This window comes from Sphaerodactylus townsendi, linkage group LG07, assembly GCF_021028975.2.
Source record: "Sphaerodactylus townsendi isolate TG3544 linkage group LG07, MPM_Stown_v2.3, whole genome shotgun sequence".
Classification (NCBI taxonomy): domain Eukaryota; kingdom Metazoa; phylum Chordata; class Lepidosauria; order Squamata; family Sphaerodactylidae; genus Sphaerodactylus; species Sphaerodactylus townsendi.
Genome location: NC_059431.1, coordinates 77,517,079 through 77,542,683, shown reverse-complemented (window position 1 = coordinate 77,542,683; position 25,605 = coordinate 77,517,079). Strand labels below are relative to the sequence as shown.

General features: G+C 42.7%; 1 protein-coding gene across 2 annotated transcripts in view; it reads left to right on the top strand.

Moving 5' to 3' along the window:
* ENTREP1 (endosomal transmembrane epsin interactor 1) overlaps positions 1-23,905 on the top strand; it is a 40,355-nt gene extending 16,450 nt beyond the window's left edge. For both annotated transcript variants that reach the window (XM_048503163.1, XM_048503164.1), the window contains 5 exons: positions 3,506-3,635; positions 4,594-4,663; positions 17,413-17,550; positions 19,744-20,033; positions 22,347-23,905. In XM_048503163.1, the coding sequence (XP_048359120.1) occupies positions 3,506-3,635; positions 4,594-4,663; positions 17,413-17,550; positions 19,744-20,033; positions 22,347-22,550 (832 nt within the window). In that variant the 3' untranslated portion in view covers positions 22,551-23,905. The remainder of the gene's footprint in view (positions 1-3,505; positions 3,636-4,593; positions 4,664-17,412; positions 17,551-19,743; positions 20,034-22,346) is intronic.
* Positions 23,906-25,605: the final 1,700 nt, after the last annotated feature.

Genomic DNA, 25,605 nt, shown 5'->3' with positions numbered 1-25,605 from the left:
ATTTCAAAGAAAAACAGTAAACTAGCTCTGTAAGTGGAAAAGAGGGTCAACAAGAACAATATGGTATCAACAATAACTTTAAAAGTACAAAAACTTTAGCTTTTTTGTAAGGAAGGGTTTTAAACATTGAATCTTGCAATAAAAACTGGAATGAACATGCCTGTTTACTGTGATTCAATAATTACCCTGCTTTTTAAAAGAATACTTCATTATTTTTAGTGTACATATTCTCAAGATTGCACATGGCAGGTGTCATTTTAGAAGGAACATTCACACAATCTGTCAGGGGAGGAATGTTTATGTTAGCAGTACCAACATTTCAGAGTATCTTTAGGAGACCCCCCTGATGATACCACCCAGGTTTGGTGAAATTTGGTTCAGGGGGTCCAAAGTTATGGACCCTCAAAAGGGTAGCCCCATCTACTATTAGCTTCCATTGGAAACAATGGGGGATGGGAGCACCCACTTTGGGGATCCATAACTTTGGACCCCCTGAACCAAACTTCACCAAACTTGGCTGGTATCATCAGGAGTGTATCATCAGGATATCCTAAAATTTTGGTGCCGCTAGCCTAAAAACTGTACCCCCTGGTGGTCGACAAATTAAAAACCCTAAAATATTTTTTAAAATACACCTGACTTGTGTATAAGACAAGGGGGGCTTTTTCAGCACAAAAATGTGCTGAAAAACTCAAACACGATTATATACAGTAAGCGCTCCTTTCTTATCAGCTGGGGGATCCTGTGATAGAACATATTCGATTTGTTGCATGGTCAGTGCAAGTTTAATGAAACTGCCAAATTAGAAAATTATGCTGGTCTAACTTGTGGAGAGGAGGTAAGCTAGGGCATGCCATTGGAAGTGGGTCACTGAGGGTTACAGCCATTGCTTGTGTTTCCATCTCCCATTTGCAAACATTATTGCAGTCCCTCTGATCCTTTAAATATCTCCATTTTGTCATGCGGCCAAGTAACTTTTTGTTACAGCCACCAGCTCAGAGAGGGGGACTTGAAGTAATCCAAGCAAGTTAATTCTAGCAGGTGGGAGGGGGGGAAAAAATCAGCATCTCCATTTTGGCCTGCTGGCCGGCCGGAGCACATGTCAGCACAAAGGCTAGTTCAGGCTTTTGTAGGCTCTGGCTGGCCTCCCCCGGTTGATGCCGCGCCTGCCCTTAAGGGGCATGGCGGGGAGGCCCCCATCCGCTCCTACTAGGGCGGATGCCAGGGGCTTCCTGCTGCCCTTCCCGGGCAGTAACTGTGGCCACGATGATTCCCAGCCGCTCTTTTAGCTTAAATGTAGCAACTCACTGCTCAGAAGGATCTCTTATTAACAGAGTTTAGCAGATACCAATAAAGACCCAGTCCAGATACTAGTGAGTTGCTTTGTATAAATTAGCTAACGGGGGTAGGATAATAGGGAGATAAAACAATAAATGCTATACTGTACTGTTACATAGTTACAGTTGTTTCAGCATAGGACAAGAACTGATTGATTGAGTTACATTTATAACTTCAGTTATACATGCTCACAGATTTAAGCAATGGCATAGAATAATAGAATTATAGAGTTGGAAGAGACCCCAAGGACTATCAAGTCCAACCCCCTGCAATGTAGGAACACAATCAAAGCACTTCTGACAGATGGCCATCCAGCCTCTGTTTAAAAACCTCCAAAGGAGGAGACTCCACCACACTCCAAGGTAGTGCATTCCACTGTCGAACAGCCCTTACTGTCTGATGTTTAGGTGGAATCTTTTTTTCTTCCCAAACTAAACATACCACTCCGCCTAAGTCCTCGTAGGGCATGAGTTCCAGACCTTTTACCATTTTGGTTGCCATACTCTGGACCCTTTCTAGCTTGTCAATATCCTTCTTGAACTGCGATACCCAGAACTGTACACAATATTCCAGGTGAGGTCTAATCAATGCAGAATAGAGAGATACAATTACATCCCTTGACCCTGAAGGCAATTTTTGAGGGTGGCATCTTCTTTGTTACCCTATGTACAATTGATGTGGAATAAATGCTTACTTGAGGTGGTATAGATGCTTACTTTTAAAACACTGATCCCAGAACAAGTAAAAAACAAACTACTAGCCTACTATATTGAGCTGCATAGCTTGATTACTCTGCAGCTACCTTTATTTGTGTGTGTTTATTTTACTTTTGTCCTTCCACCTGAGACAATAAATTACTGGAGAATATCTGATCAAAGGTATTAGGCAGAGGCAGCAGCAGATATGGTCTCACAAAGAGAAAGTGGAAATTGCTTGTTCTAATTGATTTTCTAGCGTGAAAGTCTAATCAAGTGTTGTCTGCCCATGCCCTCACACCTGTATTCCATGAGCCCTTGCTACAGGAACTCACATCTTGAAAACAGAAATTAAGGAGTGAAGAACAAAACCAAATGAATATTCATTGAAAGACTGAACAGGAAATGTTATCTCTTATTCTTTTCCCTAGCCTTATATTTAACATTATTTATCAATCGGTACATTCCAGTAACTAATGTTGAGAGAAATTTGTGGTTTTTTACCAGCTTTCTTGCTTTGTACCCTCAGATGTAATGTAAAAGGTGTGAATCTATGATTTTTATGAGGTGTTTGCTTCCAGGTTCCCACAGGCTGGATATTGTAATCCCCTAAATATCTACTTGCAAATCCACGAAGTAAGCTTGAAAGATATTAAATATCCATTTACCTTAGTGTTTGTTATGTTCAATGGTAATAAGGGCGGAGAATGTTAAATGATAATAAGGGCAGAGAATGCTGGGACTATTGCTTGCAATCAAAACTGATATTTAGGAGACACAGTAGATCCATAACAGTTTACAGATTCACTGAAGAAAGCTTAGAATATGTTCACAGATAACCAGTACTTCAGAGAGGAATTTGATGAATATTTCATTGCTTCTGCATTGGATTTCGCCCTTGTGCATTCTAGTATTAGCTATGTGACAAGAGAGACTGCTTTAGGTACTTGCAACCTAAGCATAAACAAACAAATTGAAAATTGTGATATAACATTAGTGGCACAAAGCTAAATGGGAAAGAGTCCCTTCAGACATTAGACTTCTGTGTGAGTGTTGCCAGATGTTTTTGCTGTATACAGTTTTTCCCTTACTGTGCTGTTATTATATAGCCGTGGTGGCGAACCTTTGGCACTCCAGATGTTATGGACTACAATTCCCATCAGTCCCCTGCTTATGTAGTCCATAACATCTGGAGTGCCAAGGGTTCGCCACCACTGTTATATAGCCTCGTGGACCCAATTTTCAGCATTCGCTTGGCTATGACCCTCTTGTTTTTTAGTTGCATGCAGTATTAAAATACTTGTCACATTTAGAACTGCCCATTCTCTGGTAATTTTAAAGCCATAATAAAAGGGATTTTAAAAAATCTATTTCTACAAATCACTCTTCATTAGCATCACTCAATTCTTTGCAAGTACCTTCTACAGAAAATTTAAGTGATCCTCATGACTGATACAAGCTTTTTTCCCTAGGATGTTGGGTTCAGATGTCATTCCACTGCCACATATTTATGGAGCCAGAATTAAAGGAGTCGAGGTTTTCTGCCCGCTCGATCCCCCGCCTCCTTATGAAGCTGTGGTGACCCAGATCAGTCATGAGCAGGTACTACCTACCGGATTCCCAGCATTTAACGTATTGTCACAGCGGACCTGGATAAGTTGTCACATACTTCAAGCAATCACATTTGCATTCCTAGTATATATTTCTTCCTGAAAATGAGACCAGTATATCATGGGAATGAACAAATTCACTTAATTCAGACTATGCATATCTTGAGCGTGCATGTTCTTTAAATTAGAGCCCCTAAATTTGACATTTGAGTTTAGTAAATCATCCGGAGCAGCAGTGGCGTAGTGGTTAAGAGCAAGTGCATTCTAATCTGGAAGAACTGGGCTTGATTCCCCGTTCTGCTGCTTGAGCTGTGGAGGCTTATGTGGGGAATTCAGATTAGCCTGTGCACTCCCACACATGCCATCTGGGTCACCTTGGGCTAGTCACAGTTCTTCTGAGCTCTCTCAGCCCCACCCACCTCACAGGGTGTTTGTTGTGAGGGGGGAAGGGCAAGGAGATTGTAAGCCCCTTTGAGTCTCCTGCAAGAGAGAAAGGGGGGTATAAATCCAAACTCTTCATCATCATAAGACCTCTTGTTTTTGCTGGCCACTTGAAGTTTTTTTAAATAATGAAGAGAATATTTTGGTGCTCTCAGTACACTTTTAGAAAATGTTAAACGTTTCTGTAAGAATGAGGTAGTCTTCCATTTTTCCATACTAAAGCAATAAAGGGGTTATCATAGAATTTGGGCTTTTTTAACTTGCTGCAGTTAAGACCATCTACCTTCAGGGCCTAAGAATGATGTGCTTGCTGCCTCTTGAAATGTCTTGAGCTTGGGGTGTAGTGCTTGGTTTACGGTTGTTATTTTTGACACTCAAAAGCTGCTCAAGTGTATTACCTGTTAATTGGAGAACTGATTATTGTTCTTATGGATGGATTGTATTCAACTGAAAATGTCTTAATAACCTTGTATTCATATTTGTTTGAACACTGTTAATTTTGTGTTTAGGAAGGCACATTTCAAATTACAGAAACAGTTAGTGGTCCATCAAGACAAAATGATATACAAGTGCCACAAGGTAAGATTTAACAGTTTTAAAAATTTGGAAAAGAACTTAAGAACATAAGAACATAAGAACTAGCCTGCTGGATCAGACCAGAGTCCATCTAGTCCAGCATTCTGCTACTCGCAGTGGCCCACCAGGTGCCTTTGGGAGCTCACATGCAGGATGTGAAAGCAATGGCCTTCTGCTGCTGCTGCTGCTCCTGAGCACCTGGTCTGCTAAGGCATTTGCAATCTCAGATCAAGGAGGATCAAGATTGGTAGCCATAGATTGACTTCTCCTCCATAAATCTGTCCAAGCCCTTTTTAAAGCTATCCAGGTTAGTGGCCATCACCACCTCCTGTGGCAGCATATTCCAAACACCAATCACACATTACGTGAAGAAGTGTTTCCTTTTATTAGTCCTAATTCTTCCCCCCAGCATTTTCAATGAATGCTCCTGGTACTAGTATTGTGAGAAAGAGAGAAAAATTTCTTTCTGTCAACATTTTCTACCCCATGCATAATTTTATAGACTTCAATCATATCCCCCCTCAGACGTCTCCTCTCCAAACTAAAGAGTCCCAAACGCTGCAGCATCTCCTCATAAGGAAGGTGCTCCAGTCCCTCAATCATCCTCGTTGCCCTTCTCTGCACTTTTTCTATCTCTTCGATATCCTTTTTTGAGATTTGGCGACCAGAGACTGAACACAGTACTCCAAGTGCGGTCGCACTGCAGTATTTATATAAGGGCATGACAATCCTTGCAGTTTTATTATCAACTCCTTTCCTAATTATCCCCAGCATAGAGTTTGCCTTTTTCACAGCTGCCATGCATTGAGTTGACATTCCCATGGAACTATCAACTAAGACGCCCAAATCCCTTTCCTGGTCTGTGACTGATAGCACTGACCCCTGTAGCATGTATGTGAAGTTTGGATTTTTTGCCCCTATGTGCATCACTTTACATTTAGCTACATTGAACTGCATTTGCCATTTCTTAGCCCACTCACCTAATTTATCAAGGTCCGCTTGGAGCTCTTCGCAATCCTTTGTGGTTCTTACCACCCTACATAATTTGGTATCATCTGCAAACTTGACCACCACACTACCCACCCCTACTTCCAGGTCATTTATGAATAAGTTAAAGAGCACTGGTCCCAAAACGGATCCTTGGGGGACACCACTCCCTACATCTCTCCATTGTGAGAACTTCCCATTTATACCCACCCTTTGTTTCCTGTTCCTCAACCAGTTTTTAATCCATAGGAGGACTTCCCCTCTTATTCCTTCATTGCTGAGTTTTCTCAACAGTCTCAACAGTCTCTGGTGAGGAACTTTGTCAAAAGCCTTTTGGAAATCCAAGTAGACAATGTCCACTGGTTCCCCCTTATCCACATGTCTGTTTACACCCTCAAAGAACTCTAGTAAGTTTGTAAGACAGGAGTTGCCTCTACAAAAGCCATGCTGACTCTTCCTCAGCAGGTCTTGCTTTTCTACATGTTTTATAATTTTATCTTTAATGATAGATTCTACTAATTTACCAGGAACAGATGTCAAACTGACTGGCCTGTAATTTCCCGGGTCCCCCCTAGACCCTTTCTTAAATATTGGTGTGACATTGGCCATCTTCCAGTCTTCAGGGATGGAGCCTGATTTCAGGGATAAGTTGCATATTAATGTGAGGACATCAGCAGTTTCATGCTTGAGCTCTTTAAGAACTCTTGGGTGAATGCAATCTGGGCCAGGGGATTTGGTAGCATTTAGTTTATCAATGGCTGCCAGAACTTCTTCCTTGTCTACCACTAACTTCGCTAGTTCCTTGGATTCACCTCCTAAGAAGCTTGGTTCAGGTGCAGGAATTTTCCTCACCTCCTCTTGGGTGAAGACAGATGCAAAGAATTCATTCAGCTTCTCTGCAATCTCCCTGTCATCTTTTAGCACACCCTTTGTTCCTTTGTCATCTAACGGGCCTACCGCTTCCCTAGCTGGCTTCCTACTTTTGATGTACTTGAAGAACTGTTTGTTGCTAGTCTTGATGTTCGCAGCCATGCGTTCCTCATAATCCTTTTTTGCCTCCCTTACAGCTAACTTGCTTCTCTTTTGCCACCATTTGTGTTCTCTCTGGTATTCTTCATCATTCTTCCAAAACTTACCTGATTTTGGAAGTTTTGGGGTTGTGGTAATAATGAACTGGAAGGGAGCATTTTCCTCCACCTTAGTTTAAAGTGTACTTATCCACAATAGTGCTTTCTAGCAACGCTATGCTGGTTTGGTTGTATGTTGTACTATGGTTTAAACAATGGAGCATCCATTTTTCCTTAATACGTTTGTTCTGTCTCTGAAATTTGATTTCACTGGAATTTTTGCCTGAAGTTTGGAAACATGTCCGTACAATTTAGACTGATGAAGTGGTTAGAGGATCAGGCTGTAATAGGGGAGACTTGGTTGAAATTCCCACTCATCTATGAAGCTTCCTGATTTTGAAATAGATCTTTATAGAACTATAATGCAACATTAACCCCCCCCCCCCCCAAAAAAAAAAATATATTAGCATGCTTACAGCTATCTTGCCCTGACTTGGATGTCCCAGGCTAGCCCAATCTTGTCAAATCATGGATAGCAAGCAGAATGGGAAACCACCAAAGAAAGCCCAGGGCTGTTATGCAGAGGCAGGCAAAACACCTGTTTGTCTCTTGCCTTTAAAACCCTATGGGTCAGCTGCAACTTGGTGGTACTTTCTACCACCATAGCTGTCTTACAGCTTACCTTCCCTATTCCTTGGTGCAGAGAAACTGCTGTGTGGATTCTGTGCTACCACTGTGAATACCTTTGCATTCACAGCAACAGCAAGACCTACATTAAACATTGTTGCCAACTGGAAGCAGCCCTAATTACCTTTTATAAAAGCACATTCAAGCAACAAAAGCAAAAAAAATTCATTACTTCTAAAAGTGACAGTGAATGCAGTGACAATGTTAATTGATGTTAAATTAGGCACATTTCAATCCAGTGGACTTTAATTAGAGAAATGTATGCATGTTTTCTACTTCAGTTGAAATGAATGGGACTTTAGAGAGCGTAACTCCAGCTGGGTTGAGCATTAGTGTTTCTACAATGTTTTTAATGTGCAAAATGATTTGCATCTTGTTAGCTACCCAGTAAGGGGTGATAATTAATACTCATTCTTTTTACAAATGGGGAATTGAATATATGTCTTCATTACGTTTATAGAGTGACTGGGATTTTAATTGTGACCCCTGTGAAACACTATCAATTGTATTATACTGATTCTCCCTCTGAGCCATGGGACATCTTGGGTGATTCTCACTGTTCTATCGGGGAGCCAGGATTTAAATTTCTTGCTTCCTATTGCTAGGTGGATCACCCCTTCTTCCCCAGTTCTTTCCTGCCTCCAGGGAGTGCAGTACAGCCCAGTTGCTTGAGCTTAGCCTTAACTTGCTTTTTCTTATCTAATTACTTATTTCTTCTTCACTTCTAATTCTTGAACATATCTATATCTCTCAGTCTACTTTTTCTTTCATTCTGTTCTTTTTTGAGAAGACATCTCAGAGGCTGGGAGAGAGAGAGAAGTGGGAGCTTTTGGTTTTGTCACCGCATGCCTTTTTAACAGAAAATGGCGGCAAACCCCACTGTGGGAACTAATCCCTCCAATAATGGCTTCCTCTCTGAGGAAGACATTGGAAGGCTCTGCTAGTGCTTGCTGCAAGGACCACATCAGGAACTGTGTGGATAGACATGACACCTGATAGGGCTGCCTCGACCCAAGACTCTGCCAACCAAGGTCAGCAGCCACTGTCATTGCCCTCAGTGAAAAACTGCACAAAAAAATTGTGCATCGAAGATGTGGTGGACAGCTGTTCCCATTCTGCTTTCTCCTCAGAAATGGAGATTGCCACGACCAGAGGCTCAACAGAGTTTCAAGGAGCATCGACATGGTCTTCTGTAGACCCTCCAGAGAAGGCTTCCAACAAGAGCAGCTGGATAAAGTACAAAGCGTTGGATCTATTGATCTTAATTCGGACTTGGTTTCTTTGATCAGAGGGCCCTGAGGGAGGAAGTTCTAGGATTTGTAAAGCATCAACTGGGAGCAACAGACTTTTCCTCCTTGTCCCAGGTGCATAGCTCAGGGTCCTCTAGACACCTTATGCCAGGAGCATTGGGCAGAGAAGGGCAGAGGCGTAGCAAGGGGGAAAAGCGCCCTGTGTACTGGTGCACCTTCTGCCCCGTCCCGCCCCGGAACGCCCCCAGAACACCCACACCACACCCCCACAGGGGCACCCCCCCGGAGTGCCGCGCCCTCCCGGCCCCCTTGGAGCTATGCCTCTGGAGAAGGGCATTCTGCATCTCCCCCCTTCCTCTCAAAACAACTTGTAATAGAATTAGGCTTAGTCCAGAGAGGGATGTTTCTGATTTGTCTAATAGTGATATTGAGTCTAGAGAGAAAGGGGAATTTCTGTCAGAAAATGAAGTAGAAGAAATCCAAGTTCCTAAGCCTTGCTTGCGTTTCTTTAAATTAGAGGATTATCCCTATCTACTGACAGAATCCTTGGCAGCCTTGGATCTTAAAAATCCTCCAGGAGGAGGACCAGCCAAAATCAAATGCCAGATCAATACATACTGGAAATAGGGAGTTTTTTCCACGCTTACACACAAGTGAAAAAGTGTTCCTTTTCCTAAAATCTTTTGAAGAGCAACTTCACAAGGAGTATTAAAAGCTTACTACAAGAAAGCAGTTCCCTGGTTTTATTAGGAAGCTTTATGCATTGCCTAGCTACTCTGATGAGCTGCTTCATGTTCCCCTATAAACACATCCATGTGAGCAGGGGCGTAACGAGGCAAACTGTAGCCCTGGGCAAAACCTGAGTTGTATGCCTGTGACCACCCACCCACGACCAAACAATGATTTTTTTGTTGCACCAGGTCATTTCTAAATCATCACATTATAGAATATGCCCCAACTCACAAATCTGAGCACAGCAATGGGCCATGCCACACAGCAGAAATAAAAAAATGCTTTAAAAAATTTTTTTTACTGTGAAAAGTGCTTTAGAAAATAACTTTAGAAAATACAACAACAATAACTTAGTCTTTGGAAATAAGTTCTGTGAGACAGAGGGTACCAGTCTGAGGTGGTGGAAGAAGCTCCCTTAGATGGGACCCCTTCATAGCTGGTAGTCAGATGAACAGTGCTGGGCCGAGGAGTCAGCAGTTGTGGTCCACATTGGCATCAATGACATTGGGAAATGCAGCGAGGTTCTGGAAGCTAAATTTAGGCTGCTAGGAAACAGGTTAAAATCAGGACCCCAAAGATTGGCATTGTTCTCAATCACCTGTTCCGCAGCGCAGAGGCGAGCTAGGCAATGAGATACAAGGGTCTCAATGTGTGGATGAGAAGGTGGTGTAAGGCAAGAGGGTTTCAGATTTGTCAGGAACTGGGGAACCTTTTGGGACAAGGCAGTGTACAAGCGGGGCGAGGGCTTCATCTTAACCAAGAGGAACCAGGCTGCTGGCTCAACGATTAAAAAGGTGGCAGAACAGCTTTTAAGCTGATCCCTGGGGAAAGCGACAGGAGCAGAGGTGACGGTTCAGAATACAGTATCTATGGGGATGCAGACAGAGAGAGGTTTTCTAAATCAACCACATACAAGCAAGGTGCATAGCAATGTGATAAGTGATGAGTGTCTACCAAAGGCTAGAGGGGAAAAAACACATAAAATCCCAGGTTAGGGACAGAGAACCAAGAATATACAAGTGTCTCTATGCTAATGGTAAGAAGCCTTAGGCCACCTAAAGTGGGAGCTGGGTACAGAGTTTTGAAGGGAGGGACATTGATATAGTGGGCATCACGGGAACATGGTGGAATGAGGAGAACCAGTGGGATACTGTTATCCCAGGTTACAGGTTCTACAAGGAAGGATAGGACAGAGGTATTGGGGTGGGGGGTGGCCCTCTACATCCAAAAGCATGAGTGTCACATAAAATAGACAATGCAGGGGGGAGCTGGTGATTCCTCTACAGAAAGCACTGTGGATATCAATATCAGGGGTGCTTGAAGCATAGTTTAACATTAAAGGGATATATTATGGTCCCTGACCAAAGTGCACAAGAGGATTCTGAAAAGGATGGAAAAAAAAAAAATCCAGAGGCCAATAGAAGCAAAAATGTAGTGGTAATGGGAAGTGATTTTAGCTATCCCCATATAAGCGGGAAAAATGCATCCTCAGGTCATGGTAAGGAGAGAACATTCCTTGATATGCTAAATGACTGTGACTTAAGAGCAGATGGTTGTGGAACCAACCAGGGGAGAGGTGATCCACTAGATCCCTAATTAGATGTGGTACCCAGGACCTGGTCTGGGGAAGTCAGTGTTGTTGAGCCGATAGGGAACAGCGACCACAATGCTGTCAGATTCCAGTATCTCTGCATGTGAACAAGTGACAACTAATGTAGTTACATTGCCTTCAGAGGGGAAATTTCTCTCAAAGATGGAGGGGATAGTGCTTGGGAAGCTGAAAGGGAAAATCAAAGAGAGTCAAAACTGTCCAAGATGCTTGGAGGTTATTTAAAAACACAGTCTCAAAAGCTCAGCTGGAATGTGTTCCACTTGAGGTTTGAAAGAACTTGGCGCCCAGTCAAAAAAAGCCACCATGGTTAACAAAGGGGAGGTTGAGGAAATTATTAGGGGAAAAAGATGTCTTTTTAGAAAATGGAAGTCCAACTTAACTGATGAAGAATACCAGAGAGAGGGAGCACAAAATGGTGGCTTAAAGAGAAGCACAAAGTTGGCTGTAATAGGGGAGACAAAAAAAATTATGAGGGAGCATGGCTGCGAACATCAAGACCAGTAACAAACAGTTCTTCAAAAGTACATCAAAAAAGCAGGAAGCCAGCTAGGGAAGCGGTGAGCCCGTTAGATGACAAAGGAATAAAAGGTGTGCTAAAAGATGACAGGAGATTGCAGAGAAGCTGAACAAATTGCTTTGCATCTGTCTTCACACAAGAAAGAGGTGAGGAAAATTCCTGCACCTGAACCAGAAAAACTTCTTAGGAGGTGAGATCCGAGGAACTAGCGAAGATAGTGGTAGACTAAGGGAAGAAGTTCTGGCAGCCATTGATAAACTAAGTATACCAAATCCCTGGCCCAAGATTGCATTCATCCAAGAGAGTTCTTAAAGAGCTCAAGCATGGGGAATTGCTGATCTTCTCCTTTTAATAATGCAACTTATCACAAATCAGCCTCCATCCCTGAAGACGGGAAGGTGGCCAATGTCCACACCAATCTTTAAGAAAGAAGGGTCTACTTAGGGGGGACCCGGAAATTACAGGCCACAGTCAGTTTTGACATCTGTTCCTGGTAAATTAGTAGAATCTATCATTACAGATGAAATTATTAAACATGTAGAAAATCAAGACCTGCTGAGGAAGAGTCAGCATGGCTTTTACGAGAGCAGAATCCTGTGTCTTACAAACTTACTAGAGTTCTTTGAGGGTGTAAACAGGCATGTGTGGATAAGGGGGGAACCAGTGGACATTGTCTACTTGGATTTCCAAAAGGCTTTTGACAAAAGTTCCTCACCAGAGACTGTTGAAAACTCAGCAATGAAGAGGAATAAGAGGGAAGTCCACTCCTATGGATTAAAAACTGGTTGAGGAACAGGAAACAAAAGGGTGAGTATAAATGGGAAGATTCTCACAATGAAAGAGGAATATAGGAGTGAGTGTCCTCCAAGGATCCGTTATGGGACCAGTGCTCTTTAACTTATTCATAAATGACGTGGAACTAGGGTTAGGTGGAGTGTGGTCCAAGGTTGTAGATTATACCAAATTATGTAGGGTGGGTAGTACCTCAAAGGATTGCGAGGAGCTCCAAAGCGGACCTTGATAGAATTAGGTGAGAGTGGGCCACAAGGAAATGGCAAATGCAGTTCAATGTAGCAAAATGCAAAGTGATGCACATAGGGGCAAAATCCAAACTTCACATACATGGGGTCCAGTGCTATCAGTCACAGACCAGGAAAGGGATTTTGGGCGTCTTAGTTGATAGTTCCATGGGAATGTCAACTCAATGCATAACAGCTTTGAAAAGGCAAACTCTATGCTGGGGATCATTAGGAAAGGAGTTGATAATAAAACTACAAGGATTGTCATGCCCTTATATATAAAGCCGTGGAATGCGACAGCGCTTGGAGTACTGTGTTCAGTTCTGAGTGCATACATCTCAAAAGGATATCGAAGAAGACAGAAAAAAAAGCGCAGAAGAACCTTGAGGATGATTGAGGGACTGCAGCACCTTCCTTATGAGGAAAGGGGCTGCCAGCCGTTTGGAGACTCTTTAGTTTTGGAGAGGAGGCGTCTGAGGGGGATATGTCGAAGTCTACAAAATTGTATATGGGGTAGAAAATGTTGACAGAGAATTTTTCTCTCTTTCTCACAATACTAGAACCAGGGGCATACATTGAAAATGCGGGGAAAAGAATTAGAGACTAATAAAAGGAAACACTTCTTCATGCAGCGATGTGATTGGTGTTTGGAATATGCTGCCACAGGGAGGTGGTGATGGCCACTAACCTGGATAGCTTTAAAAAGGGCTTGGACAGATTTATGGAGGAGGATCGATTTATGGCTACCAATCTTGATCCTCCTTGATCTCAGATTGCAAATGCCTTAGCAGACCAGGTGCTCAGGAGCAGCAGCCGCCAGAGGGAGCCATTGCTTTCACCTCCTGCATGAGAGCTCCCAAAGGCACCTGGTGGGCCACTCGCGGTAGCAGAGTGCTGGACTACATGGCCTCTGGTCTGATACAGCAGGCTGGTTCTTATGTTCTTAAGTAAGGAGAGAAACCAAAAGCTGTTTACAATTGTTCAATAATACCAACAAACAAACAATGGTGTGTGATGTGAAGCAGTGACAAACAGGCATAAGCGCTACCACACACAGGCTCAGGCACAGATACATCAAAAGGATATTAATGACAAAGTCATTGGGGCTCATTCACTACCAACAATTATAGGCTCATTCACTTCCAGATCTACCAGACCCGCTGGCCACACAGCCTGGGAAAACCTACCACAACCAGTTTCTCTGTGATACACCTCTGCAGATGCCAGCCACAGATGCAGAGGCGAAACGTTAGGAACAAGATCTACCAGACCACGGCCACACAGCCCAGAAACCCCACAACAACCAGTTTCTCTGGGATACACCTCCTGAAGATGCCAGCCACAGATGCTGGTGAAAGCGTTAGGAACAAAGATCTACCAGACCAAGGCCGCACAGTCTGGAAAACCCACCACAATGACCAGAAGTAGGGAATGTTTAAGGTGAGGCCATCGCAATGAATACCACTGCAAGGACAACAATTAAAGAGTGAATGACCCATTACATTAACAGAAATCCCGAGGTGCAAAGTCCCCAAATGAACTGTTATTTTCCTCACCAACAGAAACCACTGAAAGAGCTCTAAGGGTCTCAGGAGTAGGAGGAAATCCTTCAGCCCCCTCCCACCATCCTCCAGACTCCCCAAACACCATCCAGTCAAAAGATGCTGGACTCCAACCTGCCCAGAACTCATGCCTGGCAGCTCTGCACCCACCCTAAGGGCTGCAAGGCTCTGAACAAAAGCAAAGCTGCCAGCATCCCCCACCACCCCTGCCATTGGCAAAGGCTCTGGCAGCCAAGTCCCACCAATCAGAGGTGTAGGCCTCTCCTTCTGTAATGAGTAGACCAATGGAAAATGAATAGCAACATAAAGAGTTTTTAGAGATGTCAGGAGGCTCTTTATTAATTTTACTTATTTATTTTAATGAACAACAACCTCCCTTTCCATTTTGCAGAACTCAAGGGGTCTTACAGTGTAAATAAAATGGATATTTTTTTAAAAATTTGTTTTGAGGTACAAAGAGTAAAGCAATTCCAATGATTGTGTACAGAGGTTGTAGAGCCAGTTAGGAGATTGAATGGAGACCCAGAATCCCAAGGATGATAGATCACAAAAAATCCAGAGGGTTGATGTGTCATTAATCCTTTCTGACTCAAAGACAGAGTCTATCCCTGATAAACAAAGCAGAAAAAGGAAGGGAGAATCTTTTCCAAAGAGGGCTAATGCTGCAATTTTTCAGGAAACTTGCAGGAGCTGAAATATTACGCAGGTCACTGGGAGGAATGCCTGCCCTGTGTTTATAACCACTGAGTTCGAAGACCTGCTGCTCCCTCCTTTTTTTCATCCCATAGCAAATGCAAAGCCGTTTTGCAGACAGAAGAGGGAAAAGAGAGTTTGCTTTGCATCAGAGGGAGAGAACAGCAAACTTTTAGCTGAGGAAAGGTCCCTGGCTGCCTCTGACCCCCCTGAGTCTTGAAGCTAGTTACCTTGTCTCTTCCTTTTTTTTAATCGCTTCTCTCCAGACTCCAGACGGAGTCTCTCCTCCTGCTGCGTTTTTTTTGACCCACGTGTTTGCCTGCAGCTGGCCTCGCCTCCTGGCTCCAGAAGTCTCTGTGTGTGTGTGAAGGGAGGGGCGGAGAGAGCTGAAAGTCGACTGCTTGAGGAGTCGACTGCTGGCTGAAAGCCGCCCACCTCCTCCGCTTTTGTTTACCTTCCAACTTCCTTCACAGCCTGAACTCTGAAGGTGCTGCTGGCCTGCAAGTCTGTTTGCCCTGGCAGGGCAGGGGATGCGAAGCGGCCGGTGAGAGAAGGGGAGGCCGAGGCCTGGCCCTTAGCAACCCCTTCTCGGCACTAAAAAAAATGAGTAACCACCTCTCGGGAGCCGGCTGCATCCCACCTCTGCACGTGACTACATCCCTCGCATGCCCCCCACGTGACTAAACGGTCTCATGCCCTGGGCAGCCGCCCATCCTGCCCAATGGACGTTACGCTAGTGCATGTGAGCTGCAATTCAGTCTTCAGGTTTGCTGTCTGTAGATGGGGAAGGATACATCAAAGACAGTCTGGATAGGAAAGCTGGTCAGCTACCTCAGAGGATACAAGCGGCCATGGTGATGCTGTTAAAGCAATGGCATCTATTGTTTCAAAAGCCACAATTGTGTATACAAGGAAAATGCTGAAACTCACTCCAGAATCCAATAGAAGAATGGTGAAAGGACCTAATGGGATCTTAAAAGCTACATCCTTCTTGACTGATGCCACATTGGTTGCCCTGATGTTTTCAGCCGGAGCCCTATCTTCGGCAGCTGTGACTAGAAGGTTGCATTGGTTCAGAGCCTGTCCGGCCAATGTTAAGTCTAAATGAACAGTCACTTCATATCCATTCCAGGGCTACAGACTTTTTGGGGAAGCCTTGAACAAGATTTTGGTGGAACAAAAAGATGAGACAAGGCAGTGGCATAGCTCAAAAGAGATGGGGGGGGGGTGCGACACCACAGGCGCGCGGTGTGTGTGGGGGTGCAGGGCACAGTTTCCCCTTGCTCCACCCCTGGACAAAAGCCATGCCTAGGACCCTCAAACATCCCAACAGGAGGACAGGGAACAACTACTCCTTTCCTTCCCACCATGTTCTACAGAAGTATAGGAATGACTACCAGAAATCGTCCTGGAACCAATTCAGACAGAAAGAAGGGTTACTACAACTGTATTTTTCAACCCAGGGGAGATTAGAGCGATCAGGATACCAGGAACTTTAAAGCGTGATGACAGTGCTAGTGAGGGAAAGACTGTCTCTATGCCAGGAGCAATGGATCCAATCAAAATCGGACTCCTGGATGTTTGATATCATCTCCAAGGGACACTTTATAGTTTCTCTCCATTCCACCAGATCGCAAGGTAATATCTTCTCTCTCCAACAATCCCCACAAAAGATCAAGAACGCTTAAAGCAGTCAAACACGTGATACAGATTAATGCAATAGACAAGATCAACAAAAAGGGATCTATTCAATCTTTTTCACCGTTCCAAAAAGGAATGAGGATTGGAGGGCGATCTTAGGCCTAAAATTCCTAAATGAGTTTGTCAAGCTAATACATTTTTGAATGGAGACCCTCAGTTCCATTGCTGAGTCATTGCAACCTGTGTAATTTTTAATGTCAGTGGACTTTATAGAGCCCTATCTATACATAGCCATTTTCCAAGGCTACCGTTGTTTCCTATGGTTTTGTGTAGGAAAAGAACGGGAACAATCCCGGGAACGGGAACAAGGCAAAATTCCACAACAAGAATATATAACTTTGCATGGAAGGCTTTTGTTCGTTGGAGCAACAGGAAAGGAATTGATCCCCTACATCCGAAAGTAGGGAACATATTACAGTTCTTACAAGATGGTATCAAGATAGGACTACGATTGCCCATATTGTCAGCCAAGGAGCTTTGGATTCCCAGATAAGACTTTTTTACTCATCAGTAGAAATGTTTTTGCCCACCACATGTCACTCTTTTAAAAATTATTATCTGTAGGCAATGCTGCAAATATTAGCAACTGGCCTTTATTAGTTCAGACTGTTACATATAAGCAAGTAATTGTATTTTAGCTGCATTTCTAGAAAATATAAACAAATATGGATTTCATAAGGAAATGGGACAAGACTATGATAAACGCTTTAAAATACTACTTGTTTTGCAAGCACAATTTAGAGTTGTGTTTGGGAGCATTTTAAAGAGGAAGAATTAAAAAACAGCTTAGAAGAAAATATTTGGCTTAAAAATAGCAGTGGACATCTGATTGAATTATTAAATTACCTCCTAAGATGTGTCTTTGTATTCATTATATACAAGTTTATGGTTTTCCTTTCTCTGTCTCTTTCGGATTTTTGAACAGATGAAAATGTCAGTTCTAGAGAGACCACCGTACATCCAAATTTGAGTTCAGCATCTGTAGAGACCTCCAAAAGACCCCTCAAGCCTCTTAGAAAACGATCAAAAAGTGACCCTTTGCTGCATGGCTTTCCATCCAGAAGTGAGTGCATTTTCCAGAAAGTTTGATCAAGTTCTTTTTTGCATGGGACCACAAAATAAAGCAGGCACGTTTTCTCGAAAGAGTGCTCTGGTAGAATTTGATGCCTTGGAAGGGAGAGTTACCCAATGTAAAAAAAGATGTGTGTGTGTACTTAACTAATGTGAAATAGTCACAGTTGTCTCGGATGTTCTTGCAACAGCCTGAGAAGTATCTCTTCATTCTCTAGGGTTGCCAACATCCAGGTGGGACCTGGAGTGCTTCCAAATTAACATCTGATCTCCAGACTGCAGATATCAACTCCCCTGGAGAAAATGGCAGCTAGGGGGCATTCAGTATATTATCACATCTTTGCTGAGCTCCCTTCCCAGCCTTTACCACCCCAGGCCCTGCCCTCAAATTTTCAGGAATTTCCCAACCTGAAGTTGACAACTCCATCTTAGGGTTGCCAGCTCACAGCCCGCAACCCACTGGAATAGTTAGCAGGGGTGGCGAATGTGGTGTGATGTTATGACGTTATAATGATGCTTCTCTTATAACATCATAACATCACATCATTTCATAACATCATATAACTGAAGCAACAATAATCATAACGTTACATCATGATGATATAAAGTCATGATGATGTTATGATGTTTTAACGTTATAATATCATGACGTTATATGAACGGTGGAAGTGGCAGCAGATATGTAGTTGCCGCTACTGAACCATCTGCTATAAAAGGGGTCCCTTTTGCACCGCCTGTTTCGCACATCTGTAGCACTTCATGGATTTCATAAGCAACACACTATAATTGGTTATACAAAGCGTAAAGGTAAAAAAACAATATATACAGTATTATCTTAATTTTAAATGTTAAAAAGTATTTGCGGCTCCAAGTGTTTTCTTTTCTGTGGAAAACGGGTCCAAATGGCTCTTTGGGTGTTAAAGGTTGCCAAACCCTGCTCTAGGATTTGCAAAAGCCTACAATTTTCACTGGAAGTGGTGTCAGAATATTGGTACACCCTCCCCTCCTTGGTTCTGCCACTATTTTTCCTATCGGCTCTTCAGTTGATGGTAAGAAAAGGATCTTAGTATCTGACCCAAATTTTGCAATTGTAAATAGTGTTGCACCCTTCTAAATTCGTTGAAGGGTGGTGGTGGATATTTTTCAGCATAGTTTTGGAGGGTGTTCTTTTCTTAAAGCCACAGGCAAAGTTTCAATTATTTTGGGGAGTTTCAGTCCTTTAGTATATTTGTTTGTTTAGGTTTTGCATTTTTTCTGCAACCCTGTGACTTTCCTCAGGCCTTAGCTAATTAGGATTTGAATTCAAGTATTTTGACCCAAATTTTAACTCTTGGAAAACTATGACACACAGGAAGGGAAAATATTTTAGATTCATAAGTATGGACTAACTCTGAGGTTTCTTTCGTGCAGTTAACCTGGTAATCTGGCAAAGGCTGTTGCACTGAGACAGAATGCAGAGTGAGCACAAAAGACAACATATAGTAACCATGCCATTAGGGATTACTGCCTTTTAGCCTGTACACGCCAACACATGCCAGCCGGGTGACCTTGGGCTAGTCACAGCTCTACGGAGCTCTCTTAGCCCCACCTACCTCATAGGGTGTTTGTTGTGAGGAAGTAAGGGAAAGGAGTTTATAAGCCCCTTTGAGTCTCCTACAGAAGAGAAAGGGGGGATATAAATCCAACTCTTCTTCTTTTAAATGTTTTTAAAAAACATTGGAATTACCTTAAAATAAGACAACAAGAGGCTCATCAGGTCTATTGTTGTTGCCTTTCAAAAACAGCTGTTCTTGCAATAGTAACAGAGATCCTGTGTCTTTGTGTGTGTATGCTGCTTCCTCCCCACTCTCTTTGAAATTTGCTCCTGTAACAGGAGGAAGTTGTTTCATTTTAGTCTGACCAGAAAATGTTTTACTTAAATTCCTCTTATTGATGGTGGAGCTCTCATATCACAGTGCTGATCCAGTAATAGCAATGTTTTTCTCTCCATCTGTGGTCCTTCTGTGGTGTTACTTTTGCGAATCATTACTGAATTGTTTAATTCAGAAATTGTTCATATTTCATGGTAGCAACAATGCTCTTCTTCTGGCGTTTGTTTCTTTTAATGGTACACTATCTATGGTGCTGATATTTTCCCTTTTAAATTACCCAAACACATGAAGTGGAATTTCTGTTTTGTTTATAGATCCAGTGCTAAGCTGTGAAGCTGCCACACAAACAGAATTAAAACCAGACCTGGCTACTGTTGTTTTGCGAAAGAGTCTGAGAGCAAAGATTTTGCGCTCGAGGCCGCGATCTTTGATAGACTACAAATCTTACATAGACACTAAACTGCTTGTGGCAAAGTTCCTTGAGCAGCCTTCCTGCAACATAACCCCTGATATACATGAAGTAGTAGAAGGCATAAGGTCGGTTTTAAAGTCAGATGAAGAGCACATGGAGGAAGCCATCACCAGTGCCAACTTCCTTGAACAGGTAGTTTATCGGAACTTCTAAATGTTTCCTGAGTTTATCTGACATATTTGGCTAACAGGATATGGGTCCAGTTGACAGCTGCACCTGGAACAGAAATGTCACCTTTTGAATGGACCACAGGTCTGTCAGCTTTGTTTGCGGAAAGGCAAAACAGCTGTTCGCTCATGATAAGTTGAGGTCTTTACATTGTGGAGGCAAGCTTGTACATTAAGGAAAGCGTGTAAAATTACAAATATTCCATTTTCTGATCAAGCTCAGAATTGGCAGCAAGTGGCAGGATGTAGTGGGGATGCTACTTGTACTTCTGAATGTATAGGAGAGCAAAATCCAGACCTTATTTTGCTATAACAAAGTGATATGGTGAGCAGGACAAACGTCTACTAAGTACTTGAAGAAGTTGTGGTGACACTAGGGAAGAACATAGAGATGGTATTTGCATGCAGAAGACGGGACAGATTTGTTGTGGGAGAATCCCTTCATGGGACAGTGTGCACATTATGGAGGAAGGGAAGTTATAATGGAGGTTATAATGGGAACTGGATCATCCCCCAACTCTTCATAACTCTGGGGAGGGGGGGGGAAGCATTTATTTATTTTATTTTACAAAATATTATTCAAAATGTATTTTACAAAATGTATACTCTGCCTTTCTGCCTAGCTAGTCATCAGGGTGGCTAACGAAACAGGCATAATAAAATGGTATCTTAAAATTCATTTAAGCCAACTAAACTAAATCATTTAAGTCAAAACTGGTAAAATACTCTCCTAGCTACAGGTGCTTATCTGGGTCCAAGGGTAAAGCAACCCCATCTAGAACAAGTGACACCTTAAATCCCAAGCTTCCTGCTCACCATCTTGGGATTACGATTTATTTTATCAGCCTGCATTCACGCTGAAATTGTCTCACCAGTTAAGGATTTCTACAGCTTCCCTGGAATCAGTCAGAAACATGAAACAATGCTGAGTGACAATCCTTCCCAAATTTCCTGATGATCTTACTCAGTGGTTTCACGTAGATGTTACAGGGGACAAGATGGAACCTTGCTGGACCCCACAGGCCAAAGGGGGAGCAGCAGCTTTGAAGCATCACCTTCTGAAACCTACTCCCCAAGCAAGATCAGATCCACAACAACACAATGCTTCCCAATCCCAGCTTGTAAAGGTGGTCCTTAAGGATACCATGATTGATGGTATCGAAAGCTATTGAAAAATTCAGCAGAATCAACTAAGTAGGGCTTCCTCTGTCCATCTCCCAGTGCAGCTTATACAGAAGGAAGACCAACAGCCTCATCCAAAGGGGAAGGTGGGGTGGTTGAAAGGGCCAGAGGGAGCAGCATGGCCTTTTGCTGGCGCGTTTGCCCTCCCCAGGGCACTTACCCCAGCAGAGGGGCAGAGAACAAAACCTGGAAGTTCAGGCTGCTGTGGGGCTGCACTGACATCCTGCTCGAATGCCAGCATGGGGGACCAGAGCATTCCCAGGGGTGGAGTCCATTTAGCCCTATGGGGCTTTTTGGCGGTGGAAGGTCCTGGACTTTTCCCTGCTCCTTGCGCTGCCAGACAGTCCTTTTGGAGGTGGTGGGACTGCCCTGCATCGGCACTGTGACCCACTGCCTCCGGGACTGGATGGGGCTCCAGGTCTGTTTTAAGTCCCATAAATGGGAATAAAACCAGATTGCAAAAGATCTAAAAAGTTATGTCCTCTGCATAAGCACTTTTGCTGTGACAAAGAGGTGAAGTACAGATTTCTCAGGTTTTTTTTAAACCAGCCAGTTAATCCTATGCATCAAAAATATCCTTTTTAAAGTGAGATGTAGTTATTTGGTCTTGATTATTGATTTCAGGGATAAATCTTTGATATCCACTTATTGAAGAATTGTGAGAATGCACATTTTTGTAGACTTGTTACTAGAACCAGAAAAATAGTATAAAACATTTGTTCCAGAGGTAACGATTGGTTGAACTTTAATTAGAACATATTTTTATTGTATTCCTTGGTATTCATAGGTTTTATTATCTATTTAATTTTAATGCTATGTTGTGCATATTATGAAACACCCAAATCCTCTGCTGAGAAGAGGATATGGATTGTAAATAAATAAAACTAATGTTTGGTATGATATATGTTCAATTCCCAGATGCACATATGATTTGAACATTTTGTTTTAGTGTAATATATGATCCCGATTAGATTTTATAGGCTGCAATTTAAATAATCTTAAACCCTCCCCAACTTTCTGTGTATTTAAGAATAGAGGCTACAGAAGATAGAGAACTCTGAAAAAATGACAGTAGCACTCTTCTTTCTTTGTGAAGGTAATGACACCTGCTTATCCCTCTACATCAAGAGCACATACTTTCCCTTTTAGAAGGTGCCCAGGACTCCTGCACTTGGAGAGCTGCGGGGATGTAAGTACTTTCACTGCAGCGGAATTTCAGCTGAGAGAGCGGAAAACTCCAAGGACAGAGCATGAACGGCCTCATAGTCTCATCGGAGTTGTACGGGAAACAGTGCTCTGAGCTCGTATATCCTTCCTGTTCAATGAAAGGAACAGACCAAGAATGTATTTTGTGAACATGCCAGCTGATTGGAGAGCAATGTGTGCTTTCTACTTAGTGCTGCTTTTGGAAATAGTACTTGAAACTGCCAGAGGAACTCCATAAAAACCACTGTTTGGCTTTTAAAGCAGTTGTCTTGAAACTGTGATATTCAAGTGCAATTTGTATATTTGAAATGTATTTCTTATTTTGGAATGTGGTGAAGACTCAAGGTTGAGAGCACATTAATCTTCCTGGATGCAGTTAATTCTTTCTACTTAATGTTTACTAGACAGCAAGTGCTTTATGCCTGTATTGTCTGTGCTTTATCTTTCAGCAAATACCTACAATTCAATCTTCTATCTTGGCATCTTTGAGGAAATACAGGTTACAGTTAGCTTCTATTTCTAACCTAATACCATGAAAATGTTGATCCCCAAAAAACAGAGCAGCCTTTCTTCTCTCAGTGAAGACTACACTTTAGTCCATTGTGAAAACTAGCATTGCACATACAATACAGTATATCATCACAAGTGCCAATGCAAGAGTGATGAAAGCTTAACGTAACAAGTTCATTGTGTTCTTTAGCCATGAGACAAACCTGTCCCTCCTTCTGGCTCAGCAGCTGAAATGACAGACACCTATGACGTACTAAATGTTGGTTTAGCTAGGGCTTCCTGCATTCTCACCAGTGCATTAGATGGGACGTTTTGATAGATAAGGGCTGCACAAGCATTTATTCATTTGTAAAATAAAATTTTGAGTACAAACTGCTATTGGAATTGAGAGGGGTCTTAGTGATATCATGAGAGGCAAACAACCACTCCTATAAACAGCTGCTTCAAATCTGTCCCGCCCCCCCCCAGTGCTGAAACTTGAAAATGAAATGTAGATTTTGTCTGAATGTAAAGGGCATACTTTCAGACTAGTCATGTGGCCCTAAAAATTTCCACCTGTCACTCTGAAGAAGTTAATGGCCGATACGGAAATGCTGTGCTCTTGGACTGAGTTGTGGAAAAATAACTCAACATTGATGCTTAGAGTGCCTTCTTATGTGTGTGAGCATCATTCTCATGCTAATGATTTTATGGGACTGTGTTAAGTGGGTGCATATTTGTTTGCAGACAATAACAAAGGCATTTTCAAGTATGAAAATGTGCACCAAGTATTCATAGCCCTCTAAAACTAGCAGGGTAAATAGCAAATGTCTAGGTGTTTCCTAGTGTTTTTTAAGCACTTCTTGCATTGTGGCAGCAGTTTGGTCCCATTTGTTAGCCAGTTGCTGCCTTTACTCAATGTTACAAATTTGTAATTGAATACATTATTTTTGAACTATAGTGTGCGTCATTATTCTGATGAATATTTCTTCTGTTCCTGAAGATGAAGATGTTTCTTCTCAGACAAAAGTTCCCCATGTGAAGTGATTTCCCCGTAGAGGAGCGAGGAGTTTGCCAGGAAGCAGCAAGCTTTTGTGCTTCCACAATGTATTAACTGACCCAGGAGACCCATATTTCCCTTTCCCATTACATATGTACAAAAATGCAAAACCAAAATCAGTGATTCTCAAGCTTGTATGCATTGTCAATGGTGGCAGTCGCTGGACCAGCACCCCTATGCTTTTATTTCAATAGTCTTAACTGCAGTTTCTTTCCATAACTCTTTTGTCACATTCTCAGAACTTCTGCTTTAGCCTTCTTAAACAAAAACCTTCTTAAACAAAAATAAACCAAAACCATTAAACAAAAATAGGCAAAAGGTTGGTTTAGGTATGGATTTGATCCTAATCCTGCACAAATCCTGTTTCAGACAAGAACTTGAATATTCTAAGTAGTGTTGGGTAGTGTCAGTTTCCCCGTTCAGACAATAACTCACTTGATGGGTTCAAGGATTTTATTGAAGACATGAGAGAGACAGGAAAGGAGAGTTCTGGTGAAAAGGCGCCAAAGAAGTTGATAATATGTGCAGCGAATCCCCACCCCCTCGTGTGAACCAAGACAGTTAGAAAAAGTGCAGCCAGAAGGCCGCCACGGAGCTCCAAGGCCAGGGAAACAGATAAAGCAGCACCTGCAAACGCGAAAGCAATCCCCAACAATCCCCACTCCCAGCAATGGCATCCTGACATTTAGTACATTAGGAAGTGGTTATGTGTACTGAAGCAGACTACAGCTGTGCTGGACATCACCATGCCTACCTACACTTATCAACCAAATTAAAGTGTTTGGTCTTGTTTCCACCACTCTTATACTCATGTCTTAGTCCTACCATTTGGTTCCTAGACCTTTATAACCATGTCAAGAGACTATACTGCAGGATCTATGTTGCAGAAAGCACCACCCATCTGCATGCAAGAAAAATTTAGTCAATACTTCTCCATGGTCAGTCCACACAATCCTGGAAGTGCCCTCAGTGCCTCAGAAGCAGCAGTGGTGTAGTGGTTAAGAGCAGGTGCATTCTAATCTGGAGGAACCGGGTTTGATTCCCCGCTCTGCCGCTTGAAATGTGGAGGCTTATCTGGGGAATTCAGATTAGCCTATGCACTCCCACACACGCCAGCTGGGTGACCTTGGGCTAGTCACAGCTCTGCGAAGTTCTCTCAGCCCCACCCACCTAACAGGGTGTTTGTGGGGAGGGGGGAAGGGCAAGAAGATTGTAAGCCCCTTTGAGTCTCCTACAGGAGAGAAGGGGGGATATAAATCCAAACTCTTCATTGTGTTGCAGATGTCCCACTAGTTTTGTGTAGTGGATAAGAGCAGTGGACTCTAATCTGGAGAACAGGGTTTGATTCCTCACTCCTCCATATGAGTAGCAGACTTTTTCCTGATGAACCAGATTTGTTACCCCACTCCTACACATGAAGCCTATTGAGTGACCTTGGGCTAGTCACAGTTCTTTGGAACTCTCTTAGCCCCTCCTACCTCACAAGGGGTCTGTTGTGGTAAGAGGAAGGAAAAAAGGAGTTTGTAAGCCCTTTGAGTCGGCTTACAGGAGAGAAATGGGGAGTATAAATCCAAACTCTTCTGGTGTTAATTTCAGAAGT